This window comes from Podarcis vaucheri, assembly GCF_965113315.1.
Source record: "Podarcis vaucheri genome assembly, chromosome: 6".
In the NCBI taxonomy this organism is placed as follows: Eukaryota; Metazoa; Chordata; class Lepidosauria; order Squamata; family Lacertidae; genus Podarcis; species Podarcis vaucheri.
Window position 1 is genome coordinate 89,130,923 of NC_138764.1, and position 17,298 is coordinate 89,148,220.

At 42.3% G+C, this 17,298-nt stretch overlaps 1 protein-coding gene across 7 annotated transcripts in view; it reads right to left on the reverse strand.

Annotated features, from left to right (window-relative positions):
* The window catches only part of NFATC2 (nuclear factor of activated T cells 2), a gene marked incomplete at its 3' end in the record, with an annotated part of 141,388 nt that overhangs the window by 93,427 nt on the left and 30,663 nt on the right, over window positions 1-17,298 (reverse strand). For all 7 annotated transcript variants that reach the window (XM_082225896.1, XM_082225895.1, XM_082225898.1 and 4 more), the window contains exon 3: window positions 15,661-15,829. In XM_082225896.1, the coding sequence (XP_082082022.1) occupies window positions 15,661-15,829 (169 nt within the window). The remainder of the gene's footprint in view (window positions 1-15,660; window positions 15,830-17,298) is intronic.

Sequence of the window (17,298 nt, forward strand, 5' to 3'; positions counted from 1 at the left end):
CAAGAGCATGCTGGCTAGTGAAAAATATTTAGAAGTTATTAACTTTTGTGGTCTAACTTTGCAAGGCTAGAATAAATTCAGGTTCAGAATGTTGAATCTATTATTATTATTATTATCATTATTATCATTATTATTATTACTCTCCTCATCCAAAGATCACAGGTTGGTCTACAGTGTAAAACACGAAATACATAACATAACTACAACAAAAACACAAACACCTAACACATTTAAAAAGCCATCATTTAACCAGCCAAAGGCTCCCTTGTGAAATCCCCAACTGTTTTCTAGAAACCTCTTGACACTTCTCATGGGTGGTTAACAGTGCAGGCATTGGGAGTAGTTTATTTTGGAGATCCATGTTCTAATCTTTCCTCAAGTATGATGCTCCTTGGGTAGCTTTCGGCAAGTCACTCATTCTTATCCTAACCTTCTTCACAGGACTGTTACCTGTTTCTCTTGTGCAAAACAAATCTAAAGCGACTTTTGTAAAAGCATTTTACAAATCCTCAAATTACATCATTAGGAGATGGCATAGGGGGAGTTGTTTGAACCTTTCATCATACAGTCTGCATCTGAATTGGAATAATTTTCAGGGTGTTTTTGTTGTTTTATTACTTATTGTTTGCCTCCCTAGGTTTATTTGGGAGGAAGGGAAAGATATAAATATAATGAAAACAATAAAAACTTTAAAATAAGCAGCTCAGCTTAGCTCTTCCGAATCAAAGCAAATGACATTTGCATGAAATGAATAGATATGAGTGGGTCTACGCTACTTCTGGTCCATTCCAAAGACATAGTCAATGAGTTAGTTTAATCATTAAAACTATTATCATTAAAACTGACTAAAGAGGTGACACTGATTAATTAGGCAGCAAATTTTATATTTTAAAGTTTTGGTTGTTGTTGTTGTTTTAAGTAAGCACTTATAAAAAATGTCAGTAAGGTAAAGGTAAAGGGACCCCTGACCATTAGGTCCAGTCGTGGCTGACTCTGGGGTTGCGACGCTCATCTCGCATTACTGGCCGAGGGAGCCAGCTTCTGGGTCATGTGGCCAGCATGACTAAGCCGCTTCTGGTGAACCAGAGCAGCACACGGAAACACTGTTTACCTTCCCACCGGAGTGGTACCTATTTATCTACTTGCACTTTGACATGCTTTCGAACTGCTAGGTTGGCAGGAGCAGGGACCGAGCAATGGGAGCTCACCCCGTCACGGGGATTCGAACCGCTGACCTTCTGATCGGCAAGTCCTAGGCTCTGTGGTTTAACCCACAGCGCCACCCGCGTCCCTCTAAAAAGTGTCAGTAGCATGCACCATAATAAAAGAGGCATGCAAGAGATGGGAGAATGAATGCCTCTTCCCAGATGATGCTTGTTTCAGCACGTATGTGTAAAATAAAGCATGTTCTTTATTTTACTTTAGAACTATTTCCCTCATATGCAAATTTCCCCCGATTTAATTGGTTAATTGACTATAACTCGTACAATTACTCGGCAAACGTTTTCTCTACTGGGTTGCAATCCTACAAACAAAAAAAGGTGGAAGGAATAGGGTAGGGAGCCTGTACATCTTTAGGAAAGTTGCTTTTTATTTTTATACACAACAGGACTAGATATTTGTGGTACTCCTCACTAGAGAAGGCTTGACGAGTGCTCTGTTATAGCAGCCTCATAAGTCTGCATGACAAAATTCTCCTATGAGTCCCAGCAAATCCCAGACTTCAGTCACTTTGAAAAGAGAGTGCCTACAGAAGAACATCAGCAATCTGTGTCTTCGTTTTGAGAACTGAATATTTGGGGAATTCTGTCTCTTGGCTCTTTTGGGTGCATGGATATTCTAACCAAGGATAAACTTCAAAGCTAAACCCAAAGGATTAATTTCAATAGGTGAGGCATTGAGTCAAAAGTTTAGCCAAAGTCTTTGGTGGTTTAGATTGCCAGCTGACAAAGCATTTCCTGCTTCTGAATAGCTGGAAATAATCTAGCAGTAGAAGAAATAATCTGCAGTCATGATTATACTAAATCCAAGGAAGTGTGTGTGTGCTGTACACACACACACAATCTCCAGAGACAGAGAAGAAAATAACAAAACAGAATATATATTTTTCCACAAAGAAGGCTCCTTTGCCGCTTTGCGATTCCATAGAGGCAGCAAAATGAAATGTACAAGCGGCTCACTACTTTCTCTCCCTCCCCATCCCACATATTGAGAAAAGACTAGACATGCTCACAATTTTCTTTTGCACAAGGCTGAGATGCAGCGGAAGAGGAAAACTATGCCAAGACATTTGTGAGTGATGTTCTCCAGCAACTATCATACATGACCACATGCTGGGAAGGAGTGGTTTGCCCCGAGCTCTCTCGCTTTGGGCAATGTTGTGTGGGAAGATTAGCAATGGCTTGGACAACCCCACCTAGGAGAAGGCAGATGCCCAGCAAGAGTCTCATATTTCTGATGTCATCTCTTTAGTTGAGACAGTTTGCAAGACCCACAAGCAATAAAACCCATTGCTACTGTAAAGGTATAGGTAAAGGGACCCCTGACCATTAGGTCCAGTCGTGGCCGACTCTGGGGTTGCGGTGCTCATCTCACTTTATTGGCCGAGGGATCCGGTGTACAGCTTCCGGGTCATGTGGCCAGCATGACTAAGCCACTTCTGGCGAACCAGAGCAGCGCACGGAAATGCTGTTTACCTTCCCGCCGGAGTGGTACCTATTTCTCTACTTGCACTTTGACATGCTTTTGAACTGCTAGGTTGTCAGGAGCAGGGACTGAGCAACGGGAGCTCACCCCGTCGTGGGGATATGAACCGCCAACCTTCTGATCGGCAAGTCCTAGGCTCTATGGTTTAACCCACAGCGCCACCCGCATCCCCATTTGCTACTGTAGGGAATGCATTAAAATAAAAACTGAAGGCTTCCAGTTAGGAAACAGCATATTAGGTTCACAATTAGAAGAGTTAAAGTAGAGCTATGAACATATGAAGTTGCCTTATGCTGAAATACACTGGTCCATAAAGCTTAGAAGTAGCTAACTAGCCTTCACTAACTAACTAGTGTCCTCCTGGTGGTTTGGACCATTACAGCTTCCATCTTCTCTGACCTAGAGTTGTTGAGAGTTGTAGTCCAGAAATATCTGGAGGGCAGTAGATTGGGAAAGGCTGTTCTATAGGGACAAACAGCAGCTCTTCTTGATTTCCCCAAGTGTACCTGGAAACCTGGGACCTTCTTATCTCAAACATGTGAAATTCCACATTCCCATCCCCTCTTTGTGGATCCATCCATCCATCTTGCCCTTCTTCCAAGGAACTCAAGAGTGATCCCCACAAACCCTGCTTTTATTTCATAGTATTATCATCATCATCATGGCTGTCACCCAAAAGCATGACGTTTCCTTTTGACTACTCCTTAAAACTTTGTCTGCTTTTTTAACCTGGATACTAGAAGGAAACACACATATATAAACAAACCAACAAACCAACAAACCACCCTTGGGAGGTCCCTGGCCTTAGCAACACATATGTTATTACGCAAACCCCTAGTTTGTCTAGCTAAGAACAGAAGAGCTCTGGGGCTCCTATGTTATTGTTAACAGCCATGCCTAAAGATTAGTGCAAGTCAGTTTGATGAACAATTCCCTTGCTCTCTTGGCTTGGGAGCCCACAGTTGCCAAAAAGCTTTAAAGACTTGATATTTGGGGTTGCTTGCACACAACTGCCAAAGCAGAGAAATGCTTTCAGGTTTCATGTAATTCAACATATGGTACTCGCTTCTCAAATATTTGCATATTGTTGAATTACATGAAACCTGAAAGCATTTCTCTGCTTTCAAGGTGAAAACCAAACACTCACAAATGAAAGGAGAACACTGTAAAAAATGCAAGTTTGTGTTATAAACCAGATTTCTGCCATCTTCTGTGGACAGGTTTTGACAGAGGTAGTGGCACACAGGTAAAAAAAAAAATCATTGCCAGCTAAAATAGGAGTTTATTTAAACAAGCACGTTATGACATTTTCATGGTAATCTTTCTCTGTACAAATATTTGTGTGCTCTATGTACATCACATGTTTTCATGAAATAAATTGGGCACTTCAAGAGTAAAAAACAACCCAACCACATAGCAGAGAATGAAAATGTTCAGTAAAGAATAGCAGCGGAGTTTTGAATTGGGGTTTGTTATATGAAGCATAACGGAGACAGAATTTCTATGTAGGCTTGAGACCAGGGAATATCTCTTTCATTATTAACATTCACAATTACAAATCAAGCCATTCATTCTATGTTTCTCACATCACTGAAAATTGAAAGCAGACATGTCTACCGCGAAGCCAGCAATCCAGCTGAAAGGGAACTTGATGGTCTGAGACATGCTAAATTTGTTTTCAATTACTTGGTCCACATTATATACCAAAAAAACACACAAAAACCTTGATTAAGCCGTACAAAGCAAACAGGACAGGAAGATCAGAGAACAGAAACATTAAGCTAATAGCATCCATGGTCAAAAGAGTTCCTCTTTGTTTGTTCTCCCTTTCAAAAGTCAGCAGGAGGTATCCTTGCATAGTAAGAATTAATCCGTCCCCCCATGAGACCACATGCAACATCTATGCATCGCTGGCAACCTTCCCACAATGTGGTAAATGAAGAGGAACCCACGAGACACACAGTCTTCAGATCCATCTTGCTTTCACCCGTACAGCACTAAATATATGGCACTATGTGAAGCAGAAAGGCCAAAAACTGCTCCCTATTATTCACATGTTTATACAGATGGTGGTGGAGGGGGAAGAAAACCCATCATTTTTTACTCATTAGTTAACAACAGTTCGTGCATCTGATGAGATGGGATCCAGGCTCCCGCAGCTTGTCCCACGATGCACCTATTAAGCTTGCTTCCAATTAAGTTATACTCAAAGCAAACCCACTGAAAACAACAGACTAAAGTCATGTACATGAATTTTGTTATTAAGGTGCCAAAAGACTCTTTGTTGCTCCTGGTTCATAAATGTCATTTCTGTGTCTATCGATCACTCAGGTTTGCTTCAACTAGCCTCTTCTGTTCTCAAGAAAAAGCAGTTGCAGAATCCTGATCTGGAACATGGTCCTTTCCCCCTTCCCCCTGCTAAAAATACTTTGGCCCCTACCCTTAGCTACTATCCACCTTCTGAAGGTGCTGTTAACTCCAAATACTGCCTGCCTTCTGGGGCAAATAAACACAGGAATGGGGCAATTTTCAAGAAGAAACTGACATGGGTCCCCAATCTAGAATGGAAGCATGTTCTAGATCAGAACACTTATTGATCTGTGGCTATTGCTGTCATTGGGGGGGGTTGGGGGGTTGTTGTTATATTGAAATTGTATATTGCATCTTATTTTTGTAAGTCACCCAGAGGGGAGATTAAAAGTTTCTAGAAAACAAAAAATCAGATAAATACTGAAATATTTGGCTGGGGGGCAGTTTAGCCTGTTCTGCCATCTTATGGCTCTACCATCCTATCCCCACCTTATTCTGCTGCATGAATAGACCAGACCCCAGGTAAAATGTCTTCTAGAGTTGAAGACCAGTCACCAGGGTCTTCTGTGTCCCCCACTCCCATGTGGAGACACAATTGCTAAGAAAGTGTTCTGAATCACACACAAAAATGTTTATCGTTTTTGCACAGAGGTCCAGTTTTTGCACCTGACCACTTTGGCAGTGTTAATATAGACACACACCTTTAGGAATAAAGATCACTGCTGAATGTCAAGCCACTGACCTTTATTTTTTATAACTTTATTTTTGCATTTTGATAAGTATTTTTAACATCCCATTGTTTCCATTTTCAGATAAAATGAAAAATCTAGAAGGAAAGGTGGGATATATACATTTTTTTAGACATCGTAACCCTGAAAAGAACTCTAAGGTAAGCTATTCACAATAAGCCTCCCCACCCCCTGCCCAAAGTATATTATATATAGACTAGACTGAAGAAAAATCAGCTCATTTGAGTCACATTTACCAAAAAAGGGAAAGAGAAGACAGACATGATGTGTACCTTTCCATATTCTATTTTGGGATTTTATTTCTTTCTTTTGGTAGAAATGGACTACTGTATTTTTTCCCCATCTTTTGCATAACAGTTATAATATTAACACAGCTAGACTTGGATTGGTCTGTAATTGGTCTTTGGCAGATGAATAAATAACATCATTCAGCAAACAAGGAGAGGCTTTTCTTGTTGATTTTATTGCAAAGATTGATTATGCAAATGTGTGTGTGTATGCATGATTAAATTTATCCTCCCACCATTTTTTAAAATGAGCTTCATTCTCTCATTTGTTCATCAGGATGTGCAAAAATGAGGTCACTTTCAGAACTATGTTATGTTGATAAATGCATGCATACATAAGAATGTTTATTTTGCACAAACACCTAGCACCATATGTGCAGAAATGGCTATGTTGTATAAAAAAGCCTAGGTAAAAATCCCAGCTCAGTATACATAGCATAGCTATGCATGCAGCTCAAAGTACACAGTTCACAACACATGCCAACAAACTTTGTTCATGCCTTTCTGTTTTTTGAGATTACGACTCAGATTCCCAAAGGCCCACAGGTCCTTATACCCCCAAAGGAAGGAGTTAAAAAATGCAAACTTGACCAGATGTAGCTTAGCACTGAGAAGAAAAATCAAGCCAAAAACTTCTCTATCACATGTGTAAAAGGGTAAAAAAAAGAAAACGCAAGCAAGCAATGGATGAACTGGGATAGTTACTGAGATAAAGTGATATCCTGCAATGAAGAAACATATATCAGAATGGCCACTTATGTATCACCTATAAAGAGGGTTTGCATCGCCCAAAAAACAGAACAAAATGTAACACAAATTTACATAACATTTCCATACACTAATTGATTTGTGTAGATGCAAAATTTAGCAACAGCCACAATAATTTACCCCTTCATGTTGTGGCGAAGGGGCTTGAATAACTGAGAGAAGCTATGAGCTATGCTGTGCAGGGCCACCTAGGATGGACAGGTCATAGCCTAGAGTTTAGACTAAATGTGATCCACCTGGTGAAGGAACTGGCAAACCACTGCAGTATTTTGCCAAGAAAACTCCATGGACATAAAAAAGGAGAAGCTTTGAGAAGAAAGTGAGAGTTTCCAAGGCATGCTCTGGTTCATGGGGTCACGGAGAGTCAAACACTACTAAGACGACTAAACAAAAACAACAATCATTTAAAGAGAAATGCAATATGGCTCACCCTAGTGAGGAGGCAACAGGTGATGGGTAATAGTTCAGTCTGCTGTTAACTGTTGAGGGGCAACTTCAGGGCTCCTGCTCTCCTTTCTTAGGGTTCCTTACTTTTAAACCAGACTTGAGACTAGACAGCCCTCAAATAAAAGTCACCTTAAAATAGAGGACTGCCAGCCCTTCAAAACAGGTGGTTGACCTCTGCAGAGTAGGACGCATGGCAGCCCTAGCATATGTGAAGTTGGATTTGAGGACAGGTTCTGATGGATTTAAGATGGGAAGTACAGCTTAAACCACACTTTGTGAAAACAGAAGTGGTCTGCATCATAGCGAAGGAGCTAGAAAGGGATGGCCTGTTTCCTCCTTCCAGAGAACTTGCTTCTAGGGAGTGGTACGCTTTTTCTCATAAATCAGGATCTTCAATGATGATCACACTCATCTTCCTGTCTAGACAACACAGACCACTCTTCCAGAAGGAAAAATGGAATGTGTGTGAATGAATTCACAGGAGCCAGTGATTTACTCGGCCTTCAGTTGATAAATTAAGTTGATAGTGGCTCATAAACCCCTGTCAACAATATGATGTTTGGGGTGGCTAGAGTGGGAAAGGATACCATGGCAGGTGCTGTATATACATCAAATGCTTCAGTCTTATAACATATTTACTTGCAATATGTCACACTGAAATGAATGGGATGCCCAAGTTGAATTCTTGGTGTCTCTGGCTAAGAAGAGTCTAGGCAGCAGAACTGGGAAAGACCTTCTCTGCCTGTTGGACAGCCACTCAGGGGAGACATTGACAAGCTAAATGGATAAACAGTCTGGTTCTGTACATGACAATTTCATATATATATATATATATATATATATATATATATATATATATATGCTTTCGTATATATATAGCACCCAGCCGTGTGATAAGAAGACTAAACTCCACCATTTCTCTGCAAGTCCCTGATCAGAAACTAAACCCTTCACAGGTCAATAAGGAACCACCTTACCAAGCAACACACGTACACTGCAGTTCTGTATGTTTATTACTTGGCAAATTGCCGCCTTAATTCATCTGGTGTGTGCATATACCAGTTTTCAATGCAATACTCTTGGGGGCATTTCCTATTGCATTTGACCAACTCCATTCAAGTCTGGCAGCTCACCTGTTCACTTCTGCTTAGAACTGGGCATATTTCTAGTGGAAGTCTTTAAAATACAACATCGCTCCAAATGGGGCACAAACACCGTGTGGCCAGATTTTCCCAATAAGCCAGTGGTAGTTCAGAGACCCGTTTGTTGACCTCTGTGTCAAATAAATAAATAAATTGGAACATGGAATCCCCGCTGCCTACAGTTAATTAAAAGCAAATACAAAGCTAAGTGAGAAGTCTCTTCCTCCCATCTCTTCCCTTTTCCTGCTGCACGGAAGTAGATAAGAAAGCACTTGAGACATTTTCTCCCTCTGGTGTCAAAGGAACAGGTAAAGCTTGAAGCAGAAGACTGCCACTGGCTCGTATTAGCACTAAGTTTTCACCAGCGCTCTTTTTAACATACGAAGCCCTTTGTCATTTTTATTTCACGTATCCTTTGGAAAGACTGGCCCACTCTGCTTTATAAAACAGGGATATAAATTTCTTCTACATCTGGGGCAAGCAAGGCAGTCCAGTCAAATCCACTTTATTTATTTTTTGACTAGGGTATGTTTTGCCAACCACAGGCAGGTGCAAAAGACATATGCTTAGAATTTAAGAACAGGGTGCCTCCGGGTATATTCTACGTTTAGGAATTCTTTTTCAGCACCAGAAGAGCTCCTAGTCCTATCACACAATGAAAGTCTTTCAGCAACCTAATTTAGGTGGGAAACAATTTGGTTTTGTTGTTATTGTTAAATATTTGAGGGCCAGAAAAACCCTTGATGGTCTTCTGCAAATTATCCTGAGATCCCGTAGTATAGCCCAATCCACCTTCTGCTCATCCCTGTTCTAAATCCAAACCCAAATTCTACCTGTTGTTGACCCAAGAGGCCATAATACATTTCTCCCAAGAAAATGGCATGACCCTTCTGGTATGCAGCCGTATAGTGAGATAGGACAGCCTCAGCAGAAAAAAAGAAGATGCATTCTGCATCAAGCTTCAGATTTTCAGAGAATATGGATTTTTGAGAAGGAGTAGGACTGTCTGTTCTGGAGACAAAGGGCCAAACTTCGCAAGATTATAATGCACTTAAACATATCTTTTCTTGTTACCTGTCAAAGTAATAATGATGGAGACAAGATCAGGATTCTGCTGCATGGGGAGAGGAGGGGTTTAATCCATCCTACACAGTGCTGTCCCAGTGAAAAGCACCCCTCCCAGCTGCTATTTTATGTAGGAGGAAAGCTGGTTTTGGCACCTGTTTGCAGCTTCCAAGGGTAGAATCACAGCTTGGGCAAAAAGGGTTAATCTACCTCCCCATGTGCTGCAGTCTCAATCCTGAAACCAGCTCCTCCCATGCAGCTTTTATTTTTTAAGTTCAAAAGCAGATGCTTCTGAATGCATTCACAAATTTAAGGTCATGTTTAGTCCGGCCCTGGGGTACCACTAGCTGTCTGACAGCAGTAGGGAATTGTACAGGATACTGAAAGGCCATCCTTGAACACAAAGGCTGTGTGTTCTGCCCATCCCCACACTTCTCATAAAGAGGCAGCAAGACACATTTCGAAACTCTTCTCCAGATTAAGTATTCATGTCCTCTTCTATAGTCATTTGAAGGGCTGTCAGAAGATAGGCGCCTATCTAAAGAAGTCCTTTATTTGACGTTCTGTCCAACTTTAAGATAAAGAACCCTAAGAACAGAAGGTGCCTTGAAGATGCCCATCAGCAGTTAGCATCTGGGTAGCAAAGTGATACAGGTCACCTGTCTCAGCACATTTTACCATAGTGGGGAAGACTACATCTTTCTATCTAAATCACAATAATGGATTTCTATAATTGCATCTAAATGACCATATACATAAGTTTCACGAATTCATGTCCTCTTTTGTCCTTTTTTGAGCCAAGGCGTTAGTGGCCCCTTGAACCATGTGGACTAGAACTTTACTTTTTCAATTACTGAGGGGTGGGGTGGGCAAAGGATCAGGGTACTGCATTCCATTTATTTTTTTAAAAAGATATTTATTAAGATTACATAATAAAAAAGGAAAAAGAAAAATACAAAATAAAAATAGTTAAAAACAATTCAGTCTTTCAATCAGGGGGTACTGCATTCCACACTAGGCTTTAGTCACACACAGAGAACCGAGAAATGTGGATTTCACACAGTCCAGAGTTCATTGCGTTCCTGTGAGTAAACATTTCTGCATAATACCCACAATCCAGCCTCTAATTTGCACCAAAAGTTCTGGTCTACTGCATTAATTCAGGGCTCAGCAAGACACATGACAAATACAGTTACAGGGGGAAGGAAGCCTGTAGTAATAAACACTGGGACTTACACAGGAGCTGGATGATGTGTTACTAGTTCTAAGCAAGAATCAAGGCCGTGTTTGCTGTGAAATGTTTTGTGAAGTGTGTGTGTGTGTGTGTGTGCACGGAGGGGGGGATTAGCCTTTTCTAATTGTTGTCACTTCCTTCCTCTTGTTCTTTTAATACACAAGCACCGATGCACATCACTCTGCAACCGAGTGCTGAAGCTTGCATGGGTAATGCAACATACAGCATGCAGTCTGCAGTGGCTGGTGTTTTGCAGTCACTGTGGCTAGAGTCCTCTACTTACATGTTACATGGGAACATATGGAACAAATCCCCAATGGTGACTCATGTTAGAGGAAAGCACTTCTGGAAGGGATGGCGCTGGGTGGGGGGGAGCAGCTGTGTGCGTGCTTAATACGCACACATAATTATATTTGTATGCCGCCTTCCCACAGTTCAAATCATGCCCGAGGCAGTAAAAGAAACACCAGAAAATACACAGCCAAACTGAACCACTTCCACGTAAATCGCAAGGTCTACAATAAAGATACCAACAACAGAAAATCCCCAGCAACAACCCCAACCACCTTAACAAAACTCCCCAAACAAAATTTCCCCAGCCTGCCACTTTCCAGGGGCAACTCTTATCCAGCAGAGTTCTAGATAACATGGTTATAAGGCTAAATATGCATCCAGAACGCCAAGGGATGGAAAAGTCACTGAAAGAGGGGGTAATTTTTGTTGCTAGGCAGAAAGCAATTCAAATTACACTTCACTGGTCCCAAAAGAGCTTCACTGGCTGTCTTATTTGCTTCCAGGCCAAATTCAATGTGGCGTTGCATGCTTTAAAAGCCCTGCAAAGTATGGGACTCAGGAGGGTGCCTTTCCCCCTATCATCCTGCCCATGCTGTTTAAGATCATCTGATGAGGCCCTCTTCTGGGTCCCTCTCCTATCAGAAGCAATACTAATCCAGCAACTAAAGAGAGCAGCTTGGCTGCTGCCCCTTCCCAGCAGCGGCCCCCACCTGTGACTTGCCTGTCACCAGAATTATTAGTTTTCAGGTCCCAGGCCAAAGCATTTCATGTAGTATTTAAGTACTGTTATGCGATCTGTTCTGCTTTATTAATGTTTTGAATTTTTGTCTGGTTGTTACAGCCTGATGCTTAGAAACTGCACTTGAATCTGTCCTGGGGGAGGCTGGCGTATAAAAGTTTTAAATCAATGGCAGCAGAAAAGGGCTGGTTTGGGGAAATGGTTAAGCACCCGCCCCTCTCCTCTCTACCTGTGTCTAGGATTATTTTCATAAACAGCTTGCTACAGATGCAGAATTCGAGGCACAGTAGAAAAGGTTAAGGGTGCTCTTTATTTTCCTCTGCGTCTCTCTAGGCTTTAATTTGAGCCAGGCCTTAACTTCAGGACCTAAGTCTTTTAAAAGTGCATGAAGACCAGCCCCGGCACATCTGAATTCATTGATAAAAAACCAGGTGCCTCTGAGCATGTGCCGAGTGCATCTATCACAGCTGAGCATTCATAGTTCACTTCTACTTTTCTGTGCTTATAGCAGCTTGCTGCCTGGGGCTACCCTTTGTACAAACGTCTAAACAACTGCTGGTAAACGGGAGTTTACCGAGAGGCAAAGGATGTCTCTGTGTACCACATCCTCTCCAAATTGGGTGACTGTGCCAACCTGGGTGGGGGGGAGGGGAGGGGAAGCGACATGTCAACACCAGCCTTTGTCCTCAACACAGAGCCAGTTGTTGCTATTCTGGGCCCTCGAACAAGATGTTAAACACACAAAAGCCCATGTCCTCGCTGAATGCATCTTGTCCTGCCAGAGGCTCTCACTTTAACAGGCGGACAATTGTTCTGCTGTTCTAGGAGCACCCTACGAGCACATACTCCTCAACGGCGTGTGCCAAACTCCCAAGACCAAGACTGCAAAGAAGAAGAAGTGGCCTCAGAGAGCAAAACCACAAGATAGAGCTGGAGAGGATATGAGATCCACTGCTGCGCAGCTTCCCTTCCCTAACCAAAGTCAGCTCCCACAAAAATAAAGACGACTTTAAAAAAAAGAAAGAAAAAAGTAAGCAGAGTTGTATTTCAGAGATTCCTTCAACAGAATGGGCACCTCCTCCCTCAAACTCTTAAGTAATGTCAAGAACAGGGAAACACAAACAAGCGCACAATGAAATCGCTGGATTGGAATTTATTAATCTTTGATTATATTCATTCATGCCCACAAGGTTCTCTGTCCAAGTACAGTTGTCAAAGAAGCAAAGCAGAGCTAGAAAGAATGTGTAGCCGTCTTTAACCTTTTGTGTTATTTTCAGCATTGTATATTAGTCTTTTGATGTGTTTATGCCATATGGAAAACATACGTTTTTGGGTGGCCATGCAAATTGACTTAATAGGTAAATAACCGATATCCTGTGTATACTTTACATCTGTCCTTTTCATGTATCGTGTACATGTGTAGAGCTATCTTGTGAACATGTTCAGCATGGATATCTGCAAGGGGGAGCCTATGCTTGAGTTGACAACTTCCCCTTAAGTGCCCCATGCAATCAGGGACCCCAATTGTGCACATGGAAGATGCAGCGAGCTTGCTATCTCCTGCTCTGGAGCATAGGACTTGAACCAATGGATTCAAGTTACAAGAAAGGAGATTCCGACTAAACATCAGGAAGAACTTTCTGACAGATGACCCTTCTAGTATCCTTTCATCCCACACACCACAGTCTTAAATCATTTGCAACAAACAGATAGCCTTAAAGATAAAAAAGGATGCATCCAGCCATCCTTTCTATGGGGTTTCAATGTGCCCCTTTCAGTACATCTGATTAGGGAAAGCTTCAAAACCATGCTAGACTATCACCAGCATGTTTCAGCTCTTGGTGTGATGTGCTGCAGATGGGAGACTGAGGTACCTAAATACTCTCCCACCCCAAAAATCTCCCTGCACTTGGAAACCTAGACTACTTTGGGGGATAAAAACATCTGTTGGCTAGGATCCATGTGTGAGCAGGACAGAAGAAACACAGAACCAGGCTTGTTGGTTTTACCTCAACAACTTGCAATGCTAAGGAGACAAGTCACAGATTGGTTTTTAATGCCCTAGGAACTGCTGTGGCAAGAAAGTACAGTCAAGGGCAATTCTAGACTATCACTATTTTCAGATGGGATTCAACTACATACTGGCAAATTCAGATTGTGCAATTCATAGAATAGTAGATTTGGAAGGGACCAGGAGGGTCATTTAGTGCAACCTCCTGCAATACAGGAGTCTTTTGCCCAATGTGGGGCTCAAACCCTGAGATTAAGAGTCTCGTGCTCTGCCGAATGAGCTATGCAACAAGCTTTTAGGCAACAAATCTGCTTCTTCCCCAAAAGATCAGACTCTTTGGCAATAAGGAAATTGGTGGGAAATGCAAAGTGTGGGATAACTCCAGCTTTGACACAACATCATCTAACCTCCTTGCAAAGAAATCAAGAAGAACGCTCAATAAACAGGTTATCCGGAAGCAGCTATAAGAGTCCAGCTGAACACACAGCGGTTCATGCCTCTTCTTACATGTAGATTTTAGAGGAGGAAAATCCGTAGGCATGCCACCCGTAGGCATTTCCTCCATAACACGCACAGACATTTCCCCTTACTTTCTAGGAGGAAAAAAGTGAGTGTTATGGTGCAAAAAATACGGTAGTACTAAGGGGTCCTAATTTAATTCCTCCATAAACTTAGACTAGCCAAGCTGGAATTCTCCCATTAAAAGTAACCTGGATTTGCACACTTGCAATGAAACTCGAGAGAGTTCACCTGAGCCTTCACTATCCCCATGACACCCCATCTCTACTTCTGCAACCTCAATCCACCTTGCAAAAAAGATAATTAAAAAAAATCTCACTCTGAACTCAGTGACTTTTCTTCTATGAATGCATGAACTCAATTAACTTGTGGCCCTATCACTTTACAACTACATAAACTTTACAGTAGGCCATCAAATGCCTCATTGAACTAAGTGCCAGCTCTGTGAAGTGCTTCTCCTCTTATCACACTCTAACCCTGGCCAATGAAACAATCTCCTCCTGGCGTAAAGAAGATATTGCAAAAGGAGGAGAGATAAGTGACTCCAAACCACCCATATGTCAGCTTGATTTATATTGCCAAGCCCTACAAAGGGCAACATATATACGCAGGTTGACTTCACTACCAACTGCCTTTCTGAATTCCAACTCGACAGAATGATTCTATGCCACTGCGAAATTCAGCAAAGGCTGAAGCAACAGAGTTGGGCCTCCTCCACTGTATCTCGATACAGCTCCATCTTAAAACATCAGTCAATACCTGTTATTTTCAAGGCAATCATACTGAGTTTTTGTCAAACTTAAAATGCTTTATTCATACCTTGTTATATCATCTCAATCCCTGAGAAGCACCCATTTCTTCTTCTCACAATAACTTTTCTATTGTTGAAAAAAATAAACCATAGAACAACCTTACTTATGCCTGTATGTGAAGGCTTCTCTTAAAGTCAGGAATTTAATATGACTTTATAGATATCTCTAGACCAGGACTGTTTTATAGGGAAGAGCTAAGTACTGTACCTTGTGTCCTGGAAGGGCCAAGAGTACAACTTTATTTCATATATATCACATAATATAGAAGCAGTCTCCAAGCAGTTTATAAAAAACTGAAGTGCTACACACACACACACACACAGCACACGATGAAATGAAAACAAGAGTCAGGAAAATGACTCAGTGGCCTGGCCTCCAAGTATTTGTAAAGTGAATAGAAGAACTATATCTTCCCTGACCAGTAGGAGACTACAGTCTGCTATTCATAAACACTTTTTATAAATATGTTGCACTAGCCTTGTTTTCCCAAACAATACGGTGCTATGGCAGGTTGCCAAGAGGAACAGAGCTATCAAGAAGCCGTTGCAGTTCATCTTCTCCAAGAAAAAGATCTTACCTGGACCACGGGGTGCCCCCCTGTTGGCGCTTTGACTGCCCCTCGGCTCCCTTCCGTCTCATAGTGGGCACGGTGGTGGGGTTTGGGCTGCACTTCAATCCGCAGCTCGTAAGAGCCAGAATGACTGGAGAGGGGCCATTCAAGTGGTGGGAGGGAGTGCACGGGAATGCTGGGCAGAGAAGAGGGACATTAATTGGAGAAGGTCATTATGGAACGCAGGTTGGCTTTTCTCTTTCTTTCAAAAGAGGTCAGGGTGCACAGCCTCCATTAAGAAAAATGGAGGGGTTCGCCTTCCCTCAGAGAATTAGCACAGGGTCTGTCAATGACTATGGATCACAATTACTTTATGGAGCCTCCAGATTTTGAGGCAGTAGGAAAAGGACTGTTGACTTCATGCCCTGTGTTATGGGTTCCTGGGGGCATCTGGTTGGCTGCTGTGGAAAACAGGATGCTGGATGAAGTAAATAGGCTTTTGATCTGATCCAGCAAGGCCTCTCTTATGTTTGACTACACTAATGCAGGGAGGGGGAAGAGACAACACTGAATGGAGAAATTAGTGGGCAAGCAGAGATGCTTTAGCCTTGCTCCTCGCAAATGCTTCCGCTGGACATGCGTAAACGATTTTTTTCCTCTGAAAACAATTAAGTCCAGCTCAGTGAATGCTAGCTAGGGGAAACACTTGAAAGGGAGAATTAGTGGGTACAGAAAGAGTTACGAACTCCTTTCTTATGTCTGCCTAAGTGCTCTGTCCCCACATTCTCAGTATCTCATTAAAATCATATGTTTGCTAATATCTCCACCCTTTGAAACAGGTCCCTGGTAAAAAATTACCTCTAGCAAATTATTTCTTCTGTTTGGAGGTGAGCTTGTACATGCACAGAGACAAACAAGAGCAGCAAACAAATCTAATGTGTACAAAGGTAAAAGGGACCCCTGACCATTAGGTCCAGTCCTGACCGACTCTGGGGTTGCGGCGCTCATCTCACTTTACTGGCCGAGGGAGCTTTCAGGTCATGTGGCCAGCATGACTAAGCCACTTCTGGCGAACCAGAGCAGCGCACGGAAACGCCGTTTACCTTCCCATCGGAGCAGTACCTATTTATCTACTTGCACTTTGACGTGCTTTCGAACTGCTAGGTTGGCAGGAGCTGGGACCGAGCAATGGGAGCTCACCCCGTCATGGGGATTTGAACTGCCGACCTTCTGACTGGCAAGTCCTAGGCTCTGTGGTTTAACCCACAGCGCCACCCGCGTCCCTTTTTGTGTACAAACTGTACACTTATTATCAGTTTAGAGAGATAGGAGACTGCCTTATACCAAGTTAGATGATTGGTGCATCAAGTACAGTCATACCTCATGTTGTGTTTGTTTCATGTTACGTTCTTTCAGGTTATGTCTCGCGGCGACCCAGAAGTACTGGAAAGGTTACTTCCGGGTTTTGCCGCTTGCGCATGCACAGAATCGCTAAATCATGCTTCACACATGTGCACAAGCACCAAATCGCACCACGCACCTGCACAGATACGGTGCTTCAGGTTGCACTCTTTTCATGTTGCAACCAGGCCTCCGGAACGGATCCTGTTCGCAACTAGAGGTACTACTGTATTCCTACTTGGGAATAGCCTGGGAATCTGCTTT